The sequence below is a fragment of the Myotis myotis genome, unplaced genomic scaffold (assembly GCF_014108235.1).
Source record: "Myotis myotis isolate mMyoMyo1 unplaced genomic scaffold, mMyoMyo1.p scaffold_m19_p_3, whole genome shotgun sequence".
Classification (NCBI taxonomy): domain Eukaryota; kingdom Metazoa; phylum Chordata; class Mammalia; order Chiroptera; family Vespertilionidae; genus Myotis; species Myotis myotis.
Genome location: NW_023416335.1, coordinates 13431321 through 13447721, shown reverse-complemented (window position 1 = coordinate 13447721; position 16401 = coordinate 13431321). Strand labels below are relative to the sequence as shown.

Below are 16401 nucleotides of genomic sequence, written 5' to 3'. Positions count from 1 at the left end.
TTCTTCCTACAGAGTCACCCTTTGCAGTTCTCAGTGGTGCAGATTATATACCTGCATATGATAGAGAGATGACTGGGGTTTAAATATTCCAAAGACCAGAGAGCTTTTCAAAGCATACCCAGATCATTGATTCTTAAACAGGGTCCCAGATTGGGGTGGGATGGGGGACAGGAGGAAGGTGGGGAAAGCCACATGCACCCCACCATCCTGAGAATCACTGTACCCAGTAAGAGGTGCAGTTTGTGGCAGTGAGGTGCACACACAGAGGATATGAAGTCCACAAAAATGGTTGAGCACTGTGATCACATTGAGGTCCATTTGCCTCATTTACAGATGAGGAATCTGGCCCGAGCTTTCACAGGATGGACTTTTCCTACCACACCAGGCAGCTCTTCAGACCTCATTTTGTTCCTCTAAGACCTCTGCATTGCAGAGTGCTTTTTGGCATACAAGGTCCTTTTTTAAAATTTTTTAGTAACTGAGAGCTTTTTGATGGGTTTCATGTCAGACCCACTCTGTTATGAAAAATGCAAAAGGTAAATGTGAGCAAGAAGAACAGGAGAACTTGTCAGAGCGACATGGAAGTAGCTGATAATACGAACAAATATTGGACAGTACTGGAATGATTTAGCACAATTTAGTAATAGTGTCTTAAATAGGTAGTACATTTAATTAAGCCACTGTATTCCAAGTTGACTCTGTGTGCTTGTAATTTTTCCGGGGACAAGATGAAACCATTCAATTTAATTTTAGGGCAAAGTACAGTGCATTTTACAGAAAGCTTAGGAATTAATTCAGAAACTGCCCTTAGAGTTCTGGCGTTTTCCACAGACCTTAACAGTTCTTTCTCATCCCGTCTTCTCTGGGTAATATCTAGATAGATCCAGAGGTCAACCTGGGCTCCACATCTTTCTTATGTAAAATAACACTTACCATTTGTTTGTTTTTTCCTAATAGGGCCTGGGCCCCCTGCAGAGTGGCTCATCATGTGAAGGAATCTCTACTTGATGTCACCCTAGTACTTTTCACCTTTCACACTGAGAAGGTCCTGAGCAACAACTGTCACTCTCTGAGGGTGGAAACTGCCATGATTCACAAAGACAAGAAGTAATTTTCCTGTAATCACAAGATGACTCAGGTTAGTTGCTTTCAGCTATTACTGCAATTTTAAATAATCTGAGGTTTTTGGCCCTGTCCATGTTTAGTAAACCTAATTAATCACAATTCCTATAATTCTAAGTTTATGACAATGATATAAAGTTGGAATTTATTTTTACACTAGGTAGGAAAAAGAATTTGAAAATAGTTGTACAGACTAAGTTAAAATTACAAGACTATACAGTATTTATGGTTTTTTAGAGTGTAAAATGCTTTTCTAGGACTTAAAAAGCATTGCTAAATGATACTTTTTTATTATACAAAAGTTTGCAATGTAATTTGTACTTGAAAGTAATTATGTAGATGTTAAGTTTGAAGAATCACCTGTTAAAAGCTAAAAAAAACACACAAAACACCCATGTATTTTATGATTAAGTATAAGTAAATTCTTTGAACTGTCTTGACCAACTTGTATTTTTATTTTAGAATTATAGCTTAAATACATCTTTAAAATGTAAAACAGAGTTTTAGTCCCTCATTTTAAATACTGTGTCTTCTGTGGTATTTATAGTGGGAGAACAATTTAAATTTTTTTAGTTATACGATTGTGGATGTTGCATGCCTAGGGTATAGCTCTAAAACAGGCCTCTGCTAGGGCAGGAAATCTGTTGTCTTGCAGAGGATGCTTAGGAAACAGCTCATTGATCCATTGATTCTACAGTTAATTACTGAATGACTGCCCAGGATCCAGTTCCTTCCCCCCAGGATCTTCCAATCTAGTTGGGGGCATATACAGAGTATAGAGTTCAAGATGGTAGCGGGAGAAATGCCCTAAGAGTGACAGAGATAATAACTACGCAGGACACAAAAACGCTGGGAGAGATTGTTTTTAGCTATAGGAGGAGGAAGCTGTGCTAGACTTTGAAGGCCAGGTGAGATTTTGGAGCGGGTAGGTGATAGGAGAGCATTTCAGATGAGAGAGAACTGCCTGCTGACTTCAGCGAAGACCTCAGTGAGGAGCTATAGAGGAGTTTACTGACTGAGTCGGGAAGGGTAAGGAGTGGCTCACGAGACTTCAAGGACTAGTCTCAGGGACTGGAAGCAGGACACTATGCTGCCATGTTTTGTTTTGTTTTTCTCCTCCATTTGTCTCTTATTCTGTTTGCTCCCCTGACTTCATTTTCTTCAACTTAAAGAACTCTCATCCATGTCTTTTCCTGGGGAAGAAAATGGCCAGTGGCAGCCTGACCTTTATGCCTTTCTTATTCTGTGATGCCAGAGGCAAGGCCAACATTTCTTTGGCTCTACACTGAGATATCTCGAGGAAGGGCTCTGATTGGATCAGCTTTTATCACCTGGCCACCCTTGAACCAATCAATGATTGTGTCCAGGAATATAGGATACCATGATTGGCCAGGGCTAGGTCACATGCCCATCCAGGAAAGGCAAGATACAAATTATCAGAAGGGGGAAGGTGAACTTGGTTGGACAAATAAAGACAATAGATAGTCTAGCCTACTCAGAGCTAGATATACCTAAAGTGATATTTTAATATTGTAAATCCAATCATGTTGCCCCCCAACTCACCTACCAACTTAAAACCTCTTTCTATTGCTCTTAAAAAAGCTCCCAATTGGATGAACTGTTGAACAAAATAGATCCAAAGACATAGAAGCAGGGGACAGACTGTCTAACTTCAGAGAGAAGGCGGGGGGATGGTGGGTGGGTGGGTGAGAAGAGATCAAACAAAGAGCTTGTAGGCATATATGCATAACCCATCGACAGACAATAGGGTGGTGAAGGCCTAAAAGAGGCCAGTGGAGGGGGGGGGGGGCGGGGGGAAATAAGTAATACTTTCAACAGTAAAGACTTAAAAAAACCCTCCAAATTGGGTCTTCAGATTTTCAGTGCATAACTTTATGTGACTTCTCCTTACCTTTCAAATTATTTTCCCTTCTCTCATGACTCACCAACAAGGCATCAGCTACAGGGGTCCAGAATTTGGCTGCATAGAGATTAGGAAGCCTGGCTAAACCAAACCCTGTCTCCCTAGCTTCTCCTTGAACCCTGCGCTTTTATTTTACTATGAGTCTTACTAGCTTAACTACATTACCAAATTCTCAAGGAATTTGCATATATAATTCACATGGAAAATATTGCAGGAAATTTAAATCCACAGAGTCAAAAATGTCCTACTGGATAGTCCTAGCTACAAATCGATTTCACAGTCAGCTATTTGTTCTGCAGTGTATAATCTTAACTGGAAAATACAATAAAACAAAAAAATAGATGTATATTGTTCCCACAGTATAGTTACTTCTTTATGGTAGAGGCCAGGCAATTGGGAGAGGACTTAGAGAACGTTCTCCAAGGGGTGTTGTTCAGATACTACAAATTCTGAGCTGGTAGCTAGAGCCAAACTGAAGGGAATTGAGTTTTTGTTGATTGCCACTTAACATTTGCAAGTGCAATAAAGTTGATTTGTTCTAGGTTCTCGAAATTGTATTGTCTGATTGATTTCTTAAAGGGAAAACATTTAAACAGACTAAGTCTACTGAAAAGAAATTTTTTTTATTCTACTGAGATTTTGATTTAAAAGAAAAGCACTCAGTGTTTTGGTTTTTTCTGGTGTGTAGGCAGTTGTAGCCAGCCATATGTTTACTTTGTAAATTCTAGTTGAGGGTGCAATATAAGCTGTTTCAATTTGGGTGGAAGTTTTGTCAGACCTCACAAATGAGATCTGTACTCTGTTAGGAGTTTGCCAGATTTGCTGGGACTGTGTGCAGGTCCATGGTAATTAAGGATAAACTACTCCTAATTTGTTTGAAGAGTAAATCCTAAAAGTCTCTTTCTTGCTATAGAAAGAATGATGAAATTAGAATACAGTTGTCCCCTGTACCTCCTAGTGGATGCCTGAGCCATCGATAATACTGAACCCTATCTGCACTATGTTTTTTTCTATACATATAGGAGGTTTACATATATATATATATAAAGTTTAATTTCTAAATTAGGCACAATAAGAGATTAATAACAATAACTACAATAAAATGGTTTGTAATAACAGTTATGTGAATGTCTTTCTCTCTCTCTAAATATCTTAGTGTACTGTACTCACCCTTCTTATGATGATGTGAGATGATACAGTGCCTTCGTGATGAGATGAAGTGAGGTGGATATGATGGACAAAAGGATAATTCATGTCCTGGGCAGGACGTAGGGGAATGGCAACAGATTTCATCATGCTACTCAGAACAGCGTACAGTTTAAAACTTACGAATTGTTTCTTTCTGGAATTTTCGATTTAATATTTTCAGGCTGTGGTTGGCCATGGGTAACTTAAACCTCAGAAAGCAAAACTGGATAGGGCTGGGGGGACTACTCTATTGCTATTTGATGATAATTGTGGTAAAGATTGTTTTAAGTAAGAGTCATCAGTGGGTTGGATGCTAAAACTGGTGGGTGAGAGGATGAGAAACAGGACGTTTCCATAGTCTCAAGAGATTTTGTTGCCGGTGGAAAGAGGGTTCTTCCACGGAGTCACGAGAAAAGCATTTTGAGGCCCCCCCGCGAGGAGGATGAGGTGTCGTGGTAAGATTTATTGGAGCAATAACAGACTGTCCCCAGGTGCCTGGTGTCTCATCCACGACCAGATGGTTCAGCTCCATCCCGCTGCAGAGTAAGTCCACTCTCTGGGGCCGTAAACCCACACTTGTCTTCACCCAGCCCCGGAGGACCAGGGCCCAGAGGTGCAGAACTTCTCTGCCTCATTGCCCTATCTGCACGGCCACTGCCAAGGCTGCACTTGGGCCGCACCTGGTGCTGTGTTTAGTTAGGCCTGCTTGGCTGCTGGGCCTAAACACAGCACCTGCTGCTACAGAGAGAGAACGCTGGAACCAACGGGTGAACGAGCAAATTCCTTGGGGCTTGGGAGAGAGCAGACTTTCTTTCAAACTAGCCTGTCTCTCCCCTGGCTCTTAGCGGGCTTATGCTGGGTCCTCCCTCTATCCAACTCAGTCTTTCCCCCCAGGTTTTCCATGTTAGACTTTGCCCCTTTGTGTTACCATTTTGGCTCCTACTGTGTGTCCCCAAAGTCTTGCTGCATCATCTGGTTTATACTACGCATGCGCTTACCTCTCCCTGCACCATCTTGGCTTCTACTGCGCGTGTGCCTAGCAAAGGCATTTCCCCTGATGTTTTTACCCCTCACTCAGCCATCCTGGCTAATGACTGAGAGCCACCTCTTCCTGCCCGCTCTGGGGATTCAGTCCTTTCAGCAGAGGATGCAGCTGGCCCCTGGGGACCCTGTTGGTGCTGTGGCTTCCTAGTAAGTCAGGCTTAATGTCTGACTCGTCTCCCTAGTGAATCAGGCTTCGTGTGCGGTTCCATTTGTTCCCTTCCTTAACGAACTGGCTACCTACACTCACAGGACGCACGGGATGCAACAGGCAGGCCAGGGGCAGGACTGAACTAGCTGATCTGCACCAGGAGGGCCAACTGGGTTCATACATGATTGAACTTACTTTCATACTGATTGGTAACGAGCCACAGTTTCAGCATCTGGCTATTCCCCTGGGCTGCTCCTCACTCACGTGCCACAAGAGAATAACGAAAACATTAAGCCCCAAACAGCAGAGGCCTCTAAGACCTGCTCTTGTACCTCTCCCACTCCCTTCTGATTGCCCATGTCCTGCAGAGGAGGTCAGGGGAGGCTTTCTGGAAGAAGTGAGGCTGTGCCGAGAATGAATAGAAGTTAGCCAGGTAAACACTGCACTGGTGCAGGCCCTGGGACGAGGGGGAATGAGTGGCGGCTGAGAAACCATGCATCACTGAGTATCACAGCTCGTCTGATGCTGGCGAAGGATGGAGAGAAATGGCTTCAAGAGGCAAGGTGAGGCCAGGTCAGAAAGGGATTTGTACGCCCTCCTAAGACACCTGAACTTGATCAGGCAAGTATGGAATGCCTTTGAAGAAGTCTTAGCTACGAAGCAACACAATTAGATTTATATTTTATAGAAATAGTTGTGGCAGAATTGAAGAAAGGGACTGAAGGGCCCAAAACACACCTGCTTACGGACTCTTGACATAATTCAGGTAAAGAAGTAAGCACCCTTTCTAAAACAGCATCCCTGGGGATGTAGGGAAATGGTTGGCATCCAGAGACACTACAAAGGTAGAATCTGTCGGGCTTTGTGACTGGATTGGAGTGGTGAGCTGCATGCTACACATTTTTAAAATCTGTTTATCATCAGAAGGATTTTATCCAAGTGAATCTTTCGTATGTGCTTCCAAAACTTAGAACTGATCTTGCACAGGAAATGACAGTGACCAGCTCATTCCCAAACCATTATTTTCTGAGGACTTGCCAGTAAAGCCGATGCATTTTTTAGTCTTTTGACAGCTGTGGTGAAGGCTTTTCTCTTTGCAGTTTCTAGTAAAGATCAGCACAGCCTTGGGCAGCGGTAGGTTCCCAGGTTTAGGACACGCGCCTCCTCCTTCAGCCGCCTCTAACCGGCCTTTCTCGGGGTGGCCCTGTTTCCCCAGGATGGACCATGAGGCGGCCCAGCTGGAGAAGCAGCATGTGCACGACGTGTATGAGAGCACCGCCCGGTACCTCAGCGACCTGCAGGGCAAAGCCTGGCCCCGCGTCCGCCAGTTCCTCCAGGACCAGGAGCCCGGCAGCCTCATCGCCGACATAGGTAACGCAGGGCCGGGCGCGTGGTGAGAAATACATCCCATCGTGTCTTTCTTTTCAGGGTCAGTTTTCCTTGCTGTGCGAACCAGAAATCTGACATTGTGCCCTTGGCATGCCTGTCACCCAGCTCATTCGCTTTATTTTTTTAATATACTTTTATTGATTTCAGAGAGGAAGGGAGAAGGAGAGAGAGAAATATTGATCGGCTACCTCCTGTGCGCCCCACACTGGGGATCTAGCAGGCAACCCGGGCATGTGCTCTGACTGGGATAGGTCTATCTAGGCTCAACCACTGAGCCACACCCCAGGGCAGCTCATTCACTTTATAGCAGAAATTCATACAATCAAGTCACCAAGCAGGAAACTTCCTCAAACTTACATTTAGACGGTGGCGATCTTTTCAGTGTTTGGGGGCACATCCTCCAGCATCGGTTGAATAAATCAGGATTGAAATGACTGCTTGGGAAGCTGACTGTTGTAACTTTAGAGATGTTCACATGTGTATATAGTCTGTTCTGGTGGCTCACCTCCAGTGGCTCTCGTGCCTTCCACAGACGATCCAGAGATCATAGATTTCCTGTAACCTCTTATTACATGGATTTTTTCCCCCTGAACTATTCTGAGGGTGTTTCATTATTAGAGCCTGTCTTTAAATAGATCATGTCTTTATAATCACAGGTTTGCCTGGCAGATTTTGGCTAAGGATGTTTCTGAATTGAGTGGTAAACCACAGCCCGGTAGACCTAAGATTAAGGTCTGGGCTCCCCATTTGAGGCCTGCCCGCCTAAAACTGCTTTCTAACAACTGCATGAAGATTACACCCATGGAGTCCTAAGTCTGTTCTTACCACTCGGACTAATTTGACATTCACTCTAAGTGCTGGTAAGAGAAACACATGTGCTGGCCAGGGCTTTTGACTTGTTAAAGATGGTGCAAGCAGTGTGGAATTTGGGGAAGGGCGGTGCATGTCATGTAGAAATAGAGCGTCTTTGATAATATCTCTATCATGTCAGTGTCTGTTTTTTTTAATAAATCTGGTTTCAGAAGATACATTGACTTTGGAACTCTTACCATTCATAGTCTAAGCACAGTACCAGGTTCTTAAAATCAGCTGGTAGGAAAAGACACTATTCAACACGTGGCTTTAAGACCACAGCATGCACATATGCTACTTTCTTTCTCATACCTTACATCAGAAATTCCAAATGAAGTACCGATGGAAGTATAAGAAAATGAAATCATTAAAGGACTAGGGAACAACTAGATTATTTTAAAATAATAAAATTAAAAAGAATAAAAGAATAATTTTAAAAGATAAAATAGCCCTAGCCGGTTTGGCTTAGTGGCTAGAGCGCCAGCCTGTGGACCAAAGGGTCTTGAGTTCAATTCCAGTTGCAGGCTCCTCCCCAGACCAGGAAGCAACCAATCGGTGTGTTTCTTTCACGTCAATATTTCTCTCTGTTTTTCCCTTTCTCTTCCACTCTCTCTAAAATCAATGGAAAAATATCCTCGAGTGAGGATTTAAAAAATAAATAAAATAAAAAATACTCTCAGAGGCAAAAGGCCTTTCTCTGTATGATATATTTTTTTAAAAGTCAGAAAGCATTAAAAAAATACAATTGATTGTCATTTTTCACAGTATTTATGTTCTATAAAGTTGCCAAGGACACCGAATTAGTGAATCCTGCATGATAACCCTTAGGGGAAGTACAGGATGCAGTTCCTGTGAACCTCTGGTCACATTTTTGTCAACTGGTCAATACCCAACCTAGTTCCATGTGTGTTTCTGTTTATTATTGACTAGAGGCCCGGTGCACAAAAATCGTGCATGGGGTGGGGGGACAGGGGGTAGAGGTACCCTTAGCCCAGCCTGCACCCTCTCCAATCCGGGACCCTGTCTGACTGCTGGCTTAGGCCAAATCCTAAACCAGGATCGGGCCTAAAACCGGCAGTTGGACATCCCTCTCACAATCCAGGACCACTGGCTCCTAACTTCTCACCTACCTGCCTGCCTGATCAACCCTAACTGCCCCCTTTGCCAGCCTTATCACCCCTAACCACCTCTGCCTGCCGGCCTGGTAGCCCCTTACTGCACCCCCCCCCCGTCCCCCCCCTCCCCCCCCCCCCCCCGCCGGCCTGGTCGCCCCCAACTGCCCCCTTGCCAGCCTGGTTGCCCACGCAGCCTGCTGTTCGGTCGTTTGTTTGTCCTTCACTAACCCCCCTGCCAGCCTGGTCACCCCACGCAACCTGCTGTTCGGTCGTTACTGTTACTGTGATGGTGTCCTGGGCGATTTGCATATTCCTCTATTATTAGTATAGATTTGTTAACAATGAACTCATAGGCGACAACTATATCTGATGCCTGGACAGAGTGTATTTTGTCCATGAGGCCCGTCTCAGCCTTCCTGCACTTAGAAACTGTAGGCAGCACTTCAGCACGATGCTGAATTTTAAACAGTGAAATCACCACCAAAATACGGAAATGCACAAAATGTGTGTGGTGCAGAATACAAAATAGAGGGAAATGGAAGCATGCAGACACTTTCTGGTCTCTCTTCAATCCTACGAAAGGTCAGTATTTAATGAGACTTTGCAAAGGACCTGGTTGTTGTGTACCTGTGCTTGCTGCAGCATCGAAGATCTTCTGATTTATTTCTTGCACATTTACAATAGTGGGTGACTAGGCGTGGCTGTGTTCTGGCTTTCCTTATTAGGATAAAACCTTCCCTCTCTAGCATCTCCGTGTGTGCACCTAGAAAATGGATAACTACATCAGATTTGGGATCTCCACTGCTATCCTTAAACATGAATACCATTAGAAATGAATTTGGGATGAGTCATGCTGGGAAGTTTTTAGGAGATGCTGAGATTTTTAAAAGACTTCAGTTTCCTCGTTATTACCAGATGCTCCCTGAACACTTCCTTCTAGCACTAATCATCTATAAGTCTGTTTTTATTAGTATTTTTGAAGTAATTTTCCTTTCATTTCTCTAAATGTAGCCCCTGAGCCAATAAAAAAAAAAAACAATAAAAAAAAACAAGATTCTTTTAAAAAACATGACCATCATCTTTGTAATCAGGATTTCAGTTTTAGAACACTCTGTGGATTATATTTTCCCCATGATTGCTCTTAAATATTGGATACTTTTTCTCGCAAGCATTCTTAGGAACAGTGGCCATGAGATCTGAAATATTTATAAGACCTCAACCATTTACATGGAAATAATAACATTGGAAATATTCGTTTTTATTCTTAAGCCCTCCACTGTCTCACCTGGCATCAGCAAACCTTAATTATGCTTGTGGTGTCTCATGTAATTTTGAACAGCTTTTATCAAGGAGGAGTTATTTAAAAAGTGTGACGGCCCTGCCGGCATGGCTTAGTGGTTGAACGTTGATCTATGAACCAGGAGGTCACAGATCCATTCACGGTCAGGCCACATGCCCGGGTTGCAGGCTCGGTCCTCAGTGGGGCATGCAGGTGGCAGCCGATCAATGATTCTCTCTTATTATTGATGTTTCTTTCTCTCTCTTCCTCTCTGAAATCAATAAAAATAATATTTTTTTAAAAGTATTTCAGAAGTTGCAAATTAATCATCTTTGAATAGTGGTTATATTTTAGAAAAATATGAGACAAAAATCTACAGGTAATTCCAGAAGGTACAAATATCATCAGCTCTGTTGATATCTTTAAATATTTCTGAAAAGGAATTAGATGAGGTGTCTGTACTAGAATATACCAGGTACTAGATTTGGAAGGCTTTGTTTCAGGATGGTGATTCATTCACGGTACCATCTTCTTCCCTGTAATATCACTGAGATCTGATTGACCTAAATCTGTGGGCTATGTAAATGTTGAATGACTTGGGTCTCTGCCATCAGAAAGTGAATGTCAAAAATGGTCTATTTAAGAAAAGAATAGTTCTTTCTTAGGTTGTATACTGAGTCATGTGAAACCAAGCACCGACGATAGGGTGGATGAAAAACTGTTGAAATCTTTTTTTCATTCAAATTAAAATTTTTGAAAAGCCTATTTTCTTTATAACCATTTAAAAGTTGTGGGCAGTAGTTTGTTTTATGTAACCAGTAAGCAGTCTGTCTGTCTAGAGAGATGGCAGGAGAATAAAGGCCAGAATATATGGACCTGTACATAATGAAATATGGATGTGAAGGCAACTTTTGTAAAGGGACTGGACACTGCTCCTGGGACGCTAGAGACCAATCATTTCTTCCGTGGGCCAGCTAACAGCTGTGCTAGCATGCTGTGCCCTCTGGACATTACCTCGCTCAATATTTAGTAAGTATTATTTAGGTTTTCCAATCCCCTTTCCCTCTTCTATTCTATCTGAAAATATGTAGGAGCTGTCTGAAGGCTTTGCTTTTGCTTCTGTGTTTACCTTCATACCACGCTGTATTCTGGGTCAGTTAGTTAATCTAAAGCTTTTCTGTTCTTGTTATAAGACAAGCTGACCGACGTTGTTCCATTCTCCTTTAAGCATGTAACACAGTTTTTCTCTTACAGGTTGTGGGACTGGAAAGTACCTGAAAGTGAATAGCCAGGTACATAGCCTGGGCTGTGACTACTGTGGGCCGTTGGTAGAGATTGCCCGGAGCAGGGGATGTGAGGTCATGGTGTGTGACAACCTTAACCTCCCCTTTAGGGATCAGGGCTTCGACGCCATCATCTCCATAGGAGGTAAGGCAGCCTGGTTACACGCTCCCTCTTTGCCATGAGAATCATGTCGCGTGGTTGAGGCCATTCTTACAACCCAACGTCCATTCTTTGTGGAAGGATCTATGTCAGTGGTTCTCAACCTTCTGGCCCTTTAAATACAGTTCCTCATGTTGTGACCCAACCATAAAATTATTTTCGTTGCTACTTCATAACTGTAATGTTGCTACTGTTATGAATCGTAATGTAAATATCTGATATGCAGGATGGTCTTAGGCGACCCCTGTGAAAGGGTCATTCTACTGCCAAAGGGGTCGCGACCCACAGGTTGAGAACCGCTGGTCTATGTAGTTCATTTTATCTAATTTTTTAAAATATATCAACTGACTGAATTATTTGACTAATCTCAAATGTACTTATGGTGGGACCTATAATTATTTTAACTAGTTAAACTTTCAAACTGTTATTTTATTCTTTTGGATGACTCATTCCAGTTTCTTTTGCTTATGAGTAAGGAAGTAGTAGAGGAATTTTACTCACTGAGGACAGTACTTTGTTATATTGCAGTGTAGCCAGATCTCCCAGCGTGAGGTGGACATTTCAAAGCCATATGACCTATTTTAGGCCATAAGTGTGCTCTTTAGTAGCAGACTATTGTAGGACAAATGCCACCTGGAAGGATGTGTCATCCAATCTGCCACTTGCTGGTAGGCAAGTCCCGGGGGAAGACAGCCCCACCTGATCCCAGATTGCATTGTTTTTATAATGCCACTCAGCTCGAACTGCCAGAGATTGCTCATAAATCTAGGGAGTATGTTTCTCATATCCTCCCAGCAAGTGTGCCCATAAATACACATGCCACAACTTAAAATAAAACAAGACACAGCAAAAACCCTTGCCTGAAATTTACACAGGCTCATTTTACTCAAAACACATAGTCCTGAAACCTGGTAGGTTAGTCATATTTAAATATGCTTGGTGCCCTTGATGATCTCATGGCAACTTCTTTGGCAAAGCAAACTATTTGCTCCAAAACAATTTAAAAATTAATCTATTTGAATATACTAAGCTTTATTAAAGCAAAGGGAACCTATATAAAATTGACTGACCAGATAAAAACTCAGCATAAAATGGTTTGCTCTCTCCTGAAGTAGATGAGAAGTGGGTTTATTCAACATTAGATGGGGACTGTATCTTTGTATATTGAGGCCTGGATGCCGTAACCTTGGAACTAGTTAGGACCGGCAGGAGATGGTTGCCATGGAAACCTGCTGTGTAATAGTCCTGCTTCTTTGCAGTTGAAACTGTTAAGTTCAAAAGGGGGACATTTGTAAAGACCTAGAATCTGAGAGAGGTCAGAGAGGAGGATTCCTTGCTCTCCGCTAGCCTACATTAGGGTTAGGGTCTGCACGGCCACCTACATCCAGGCCAGGCTGCTGAGCCCCTGTGGTGGGCGTGGGCTGTTAACCTGCTTTCCTGCTTTGGGGCAATGCTCTGTGTGCACAGGGTCAAGTTCTTCTCTGCTTCCAGCTGAAGTCCATGCCTTGTTCCAGAGGAAGTGGGGCATACTGGCTGTCATCCTCTGGTGAGAAGTGTTCCCTTAAGTGGAAACACAGCCTGTGCCCTGACCATGATGGAACCAGCCACCTTTCAGTGCACAGGATGACACCCAACTGAGCCACACCGGCCAGGGTGCTATATGTTTTTGTTTGTTTGTTTGTTTTTAAATATATTTTATTGATTTTTTACAGAGAGGAAGGGAGAGGGATAGAAAGTTAGAAACATCGATGAGAGAGAAACATCGATCAGCTGCCTCCTGCACACTCCCCACTGGGGATGTTCCCACAACCAAGGTACACGCCCTTGACTGGAATCGAACCTGGGACCCTTGAGTCCTCAGGCCAATGCTCTATCCACTGAGCCAAACCGGTTAGGGCTATATGTTTTTTATAAAATGTCCCCTAATAACATGTTTATGATGATATAAAGGCAGTCCTGCTTGACTCTCACTTTAACTTTGCAAGGATTGAAAGTAAAAAAGATGACCTAGAAGTTACTTTTTAAAAAAATATATTCAACCATTTTATATTACATTAACATTCTTAAAAATGATAAGCAATCATTTGGACTTGAGCTTGACTGTTTATCTTTGCATTATCTAAGTAGGAAAACATCTTTAGCGGTTTTCTCCACTCCTATTTGACTTACTAACACTGATTAGTGGTATTAATCCTTCAGAGCTTTAGAAGTACTAATCACTCATTAAAGTAATGAATTACTGCATAGAATTCTACTGGTAGCACTTACCTAACTTAGTGCTTCCTTGCAGATTTTATCAGTTCACATTGTTCACCCTCTAGTTAACACAATTCATAGGATTTGGGAACTGGAAGAGATTTTACACATTATTCATTCGAGGTGTCATAGATGAAGAGACTTAAAACCCATATAAGTTAAATAATTTCCCAAGATCAGTTGTCTACTGATTACAGGAGTCAACGCTAGCAATTATGTCTCTCCCAAAGCCACGCCTGTGCTATGTCTACCACACGCCCTGTCCTGTAGGAAATACGGAGATCTTACTACATGTCAAAATTGCATCCCTGTTACATGGAAAATACTAATACATGAATGTGTAGGCTTATGTATGTACATACACGTTGAGATCGAGTTTCTTCTTTTTCCAGTTATACATCATTTCTCTACAAAACAAAGAAGAATCCGAGCAATAAAGGAAATGGCCCGCGTCTTGGTTCCCGGAGGCCAGCTGATGATTTACGTTTGGGCTATGGAGCAAAAGAACCGGCACTTTGAGAAGCAAGACGTGCTGGTTCCGTGGAACAGGGCCTTATGCTCCCGGCTCCTCTGTGAATCCAGCCAGCCCGGGAGAAGGAAGCCGTGTGGACACCTAGAGAGAAGCCACCCCTACCACCCTCCTTGCTCCGTGTGTAGCTGCTCTGTTTGTTTTAAGGAGCGACGGGACTCCAAACGGTCCCACAGCCTGGACTACGAACCTGTCAGGGCCAGGACTTGCTGTGCAAACATTTCGAAGGACGCTGGGGAAGGAAATGGGTTCTGTAACACATTAGGGAAATCTTTTCGCTCCTGGTTTTGCTCCAGATCTTTGGATGAGTCAAGTCTGAGGAAGCAGATCGAAAGAGTGAGACCCTTGAAAAACACAGACGGTTGGGCCACCAGCACTATCTCCATCCAGCCTTCCAGACACTCTAGTTTAGACAGGGACCCCCAAGAGCCATTTTCAACAAGAGAGCCAAGTTCAGACGAGGACGTGTTTGTGGAAAGTTCTCAGAAGCATTTGGAGTGGCTGAGAGCACCAGCCCCCGGGAAGCATCTCCGTGGAGACCCTCAAGGAGAAACCGGGAGGAGTGGCGGTGGGGATGGTCTGGGTAGCGCCCGCTCTCCTGAGGAGGGTGCGGCTGCGGGTGCCTTAGGAGAAGGGAAGCCTTCTGTTCGTAGACCACTGAGGAGGATCTCTACGGTTGACTCCACAGATTCCATCCCAGACGACACAATTCCTGTGGAAGGACAACAGCCCGACGTTTTGGATTCCAGGGCCTTTATGCGCTACTACCACGTGTTTCGCGAAGGCGAGCTCTGTGGCCTGCTGAGGGAAAACGTGTCAGAGCTCCATATCCTGAGCTCTGGGAACGACCACGGCAACTGGTGCATCATCGCCGAGAAAAAGGAGACCTGCGGTTGACCGGCTCATCTCAGACAGCTCCTCTGGAGATGCGCCCCGCTCCTGTCCCCGGCGTTGGGATGGCGACCTGACTCTGCATCCACTTCCACTGTTTTTTGACCCACGCATGCTCTGGTCTGCAGAGACTGTGGAAGGTCATCTTTGAATCTTTGCGTAAACACAGAGCCGGGCGTCTGAAGCACTTGGCGAAGGGTGTTTGTGGGGAAATGCTGATGGAAGAGATCTGAAGAAGCAGCGTGCAGTGCGCTTCAGTACAGTTTGGGGGTTTTCCCCCCTGAAAGGTGAAATTATTATGAGACTACACGTGTATAGTTTTTCAGTCTTATAAACTGATTTTAAAAGATCCCGTTTGTAAGTATACCTTCCATAAAAGGCATTTTTATAAAGTTAGGGGGTAATTCTGTTTCTCGGATTATATTTTAGATCTGTGTGCCAGATAACAGGTAAGCCTGTTCCGTGGCACAGATGGAAATCGAACCGGGTGATAAATTATTTTGTTGCCAAGGCCTTGCTTCGACTTAAAGTCTTCAGAAAGGCGAGAAACAGGAGAGAGAGAAAAAAAGTGTTACCGGACTTTTCACAACGGTAAGCAATCTCGATTCAAGCTACGTAGATAACAAGGTTATCGGTGTCACTCAGAAGTTTTTAAAGGCACGGTTAGCACAGAGTGTCTGTGGGTATTGGTAGTTGGTATTTTTCTGACCTTAATAGACCAGGAATATCCAGTTGTGATAAGACCAAGATTGACCAAGGAGGAGTTTTCACCTAGAACAGTGGTTCCCACCTTTTTTTGGCATGCCCCACCTAAGGATCTCTAAAATCCTGATGCCCCCCTGTGGCATATAATTCTTATTATTCAAAAAGTGAACTCCTATTCACACGGAGGAAGCCTAAAAGGCCATGAACTTGGTCTAAGTTCCAAAGAACATGGCATCCATGAAAGAGAAAAATAAAAGAACGAAAGGATAGTTGAAGTACTGAGGAAGAAATCACTAAGAAATTGTTTTAAAAATAATAATAATATGAAGTGATATGAAAAAATAGCAAAGTTTCAAAACATAATAGAGAACTGAAATGCATCAATATGTCACAATACATATTTATATACTGTATATGAGGCCCCTAGAACCATAAGAAATGCAAAAAAAAATTCACTGTGAATAACTCCTTCTCGAATTGCCCCCCTGTGGGGCGTGGGGCCCATGTTGAGAACCA

The 16401-nt window shown here is 43.3% G+C and overlaps 1 protein-coding gene across 4 annotated transcripts in view; it reads left to right on the top strand.

Moving 5' to 3' along the window:
• TRMT9B (tRNA methyltransferase 9B (putative)) overlaps positions 1-16105 on the top strand; it is a 39785-nt gene extending 23680 nt beyond the window's left edge. For 2 of the 4 annotated variants that reach the window (XM_036301148.1, XM_036301147.1), the window contains exons 2-5: positions 958-1138; positions 6643-6797; positions 11316-11489; positions 14153-16105. In XM_036301148.1, the coding sequence (XP_036157041.1) occupies positions 6644-6797; positions 11316-11489; positions 14153-15186 (1362 nt within the window). In that variant the 5' untranslated portion in view covers positions 958-1138; position 6643 and the 3' untranslated portion in view covers positions 15187-16105. Of the gene's footprint in view, positions 1-957; positions 1139-6642; positions 6798-7471; positions 7676-10318; positions 11091-11315; positions 11490-14152 lie in introns of those variants that run through there. The other 2 variants (XM_036301149.1, XM_036301150.1) reach the window with 2 other exon arrangements.
• The last annotated feature ends 296 nt before the right edge of the window (positions 16106-16401 follow it).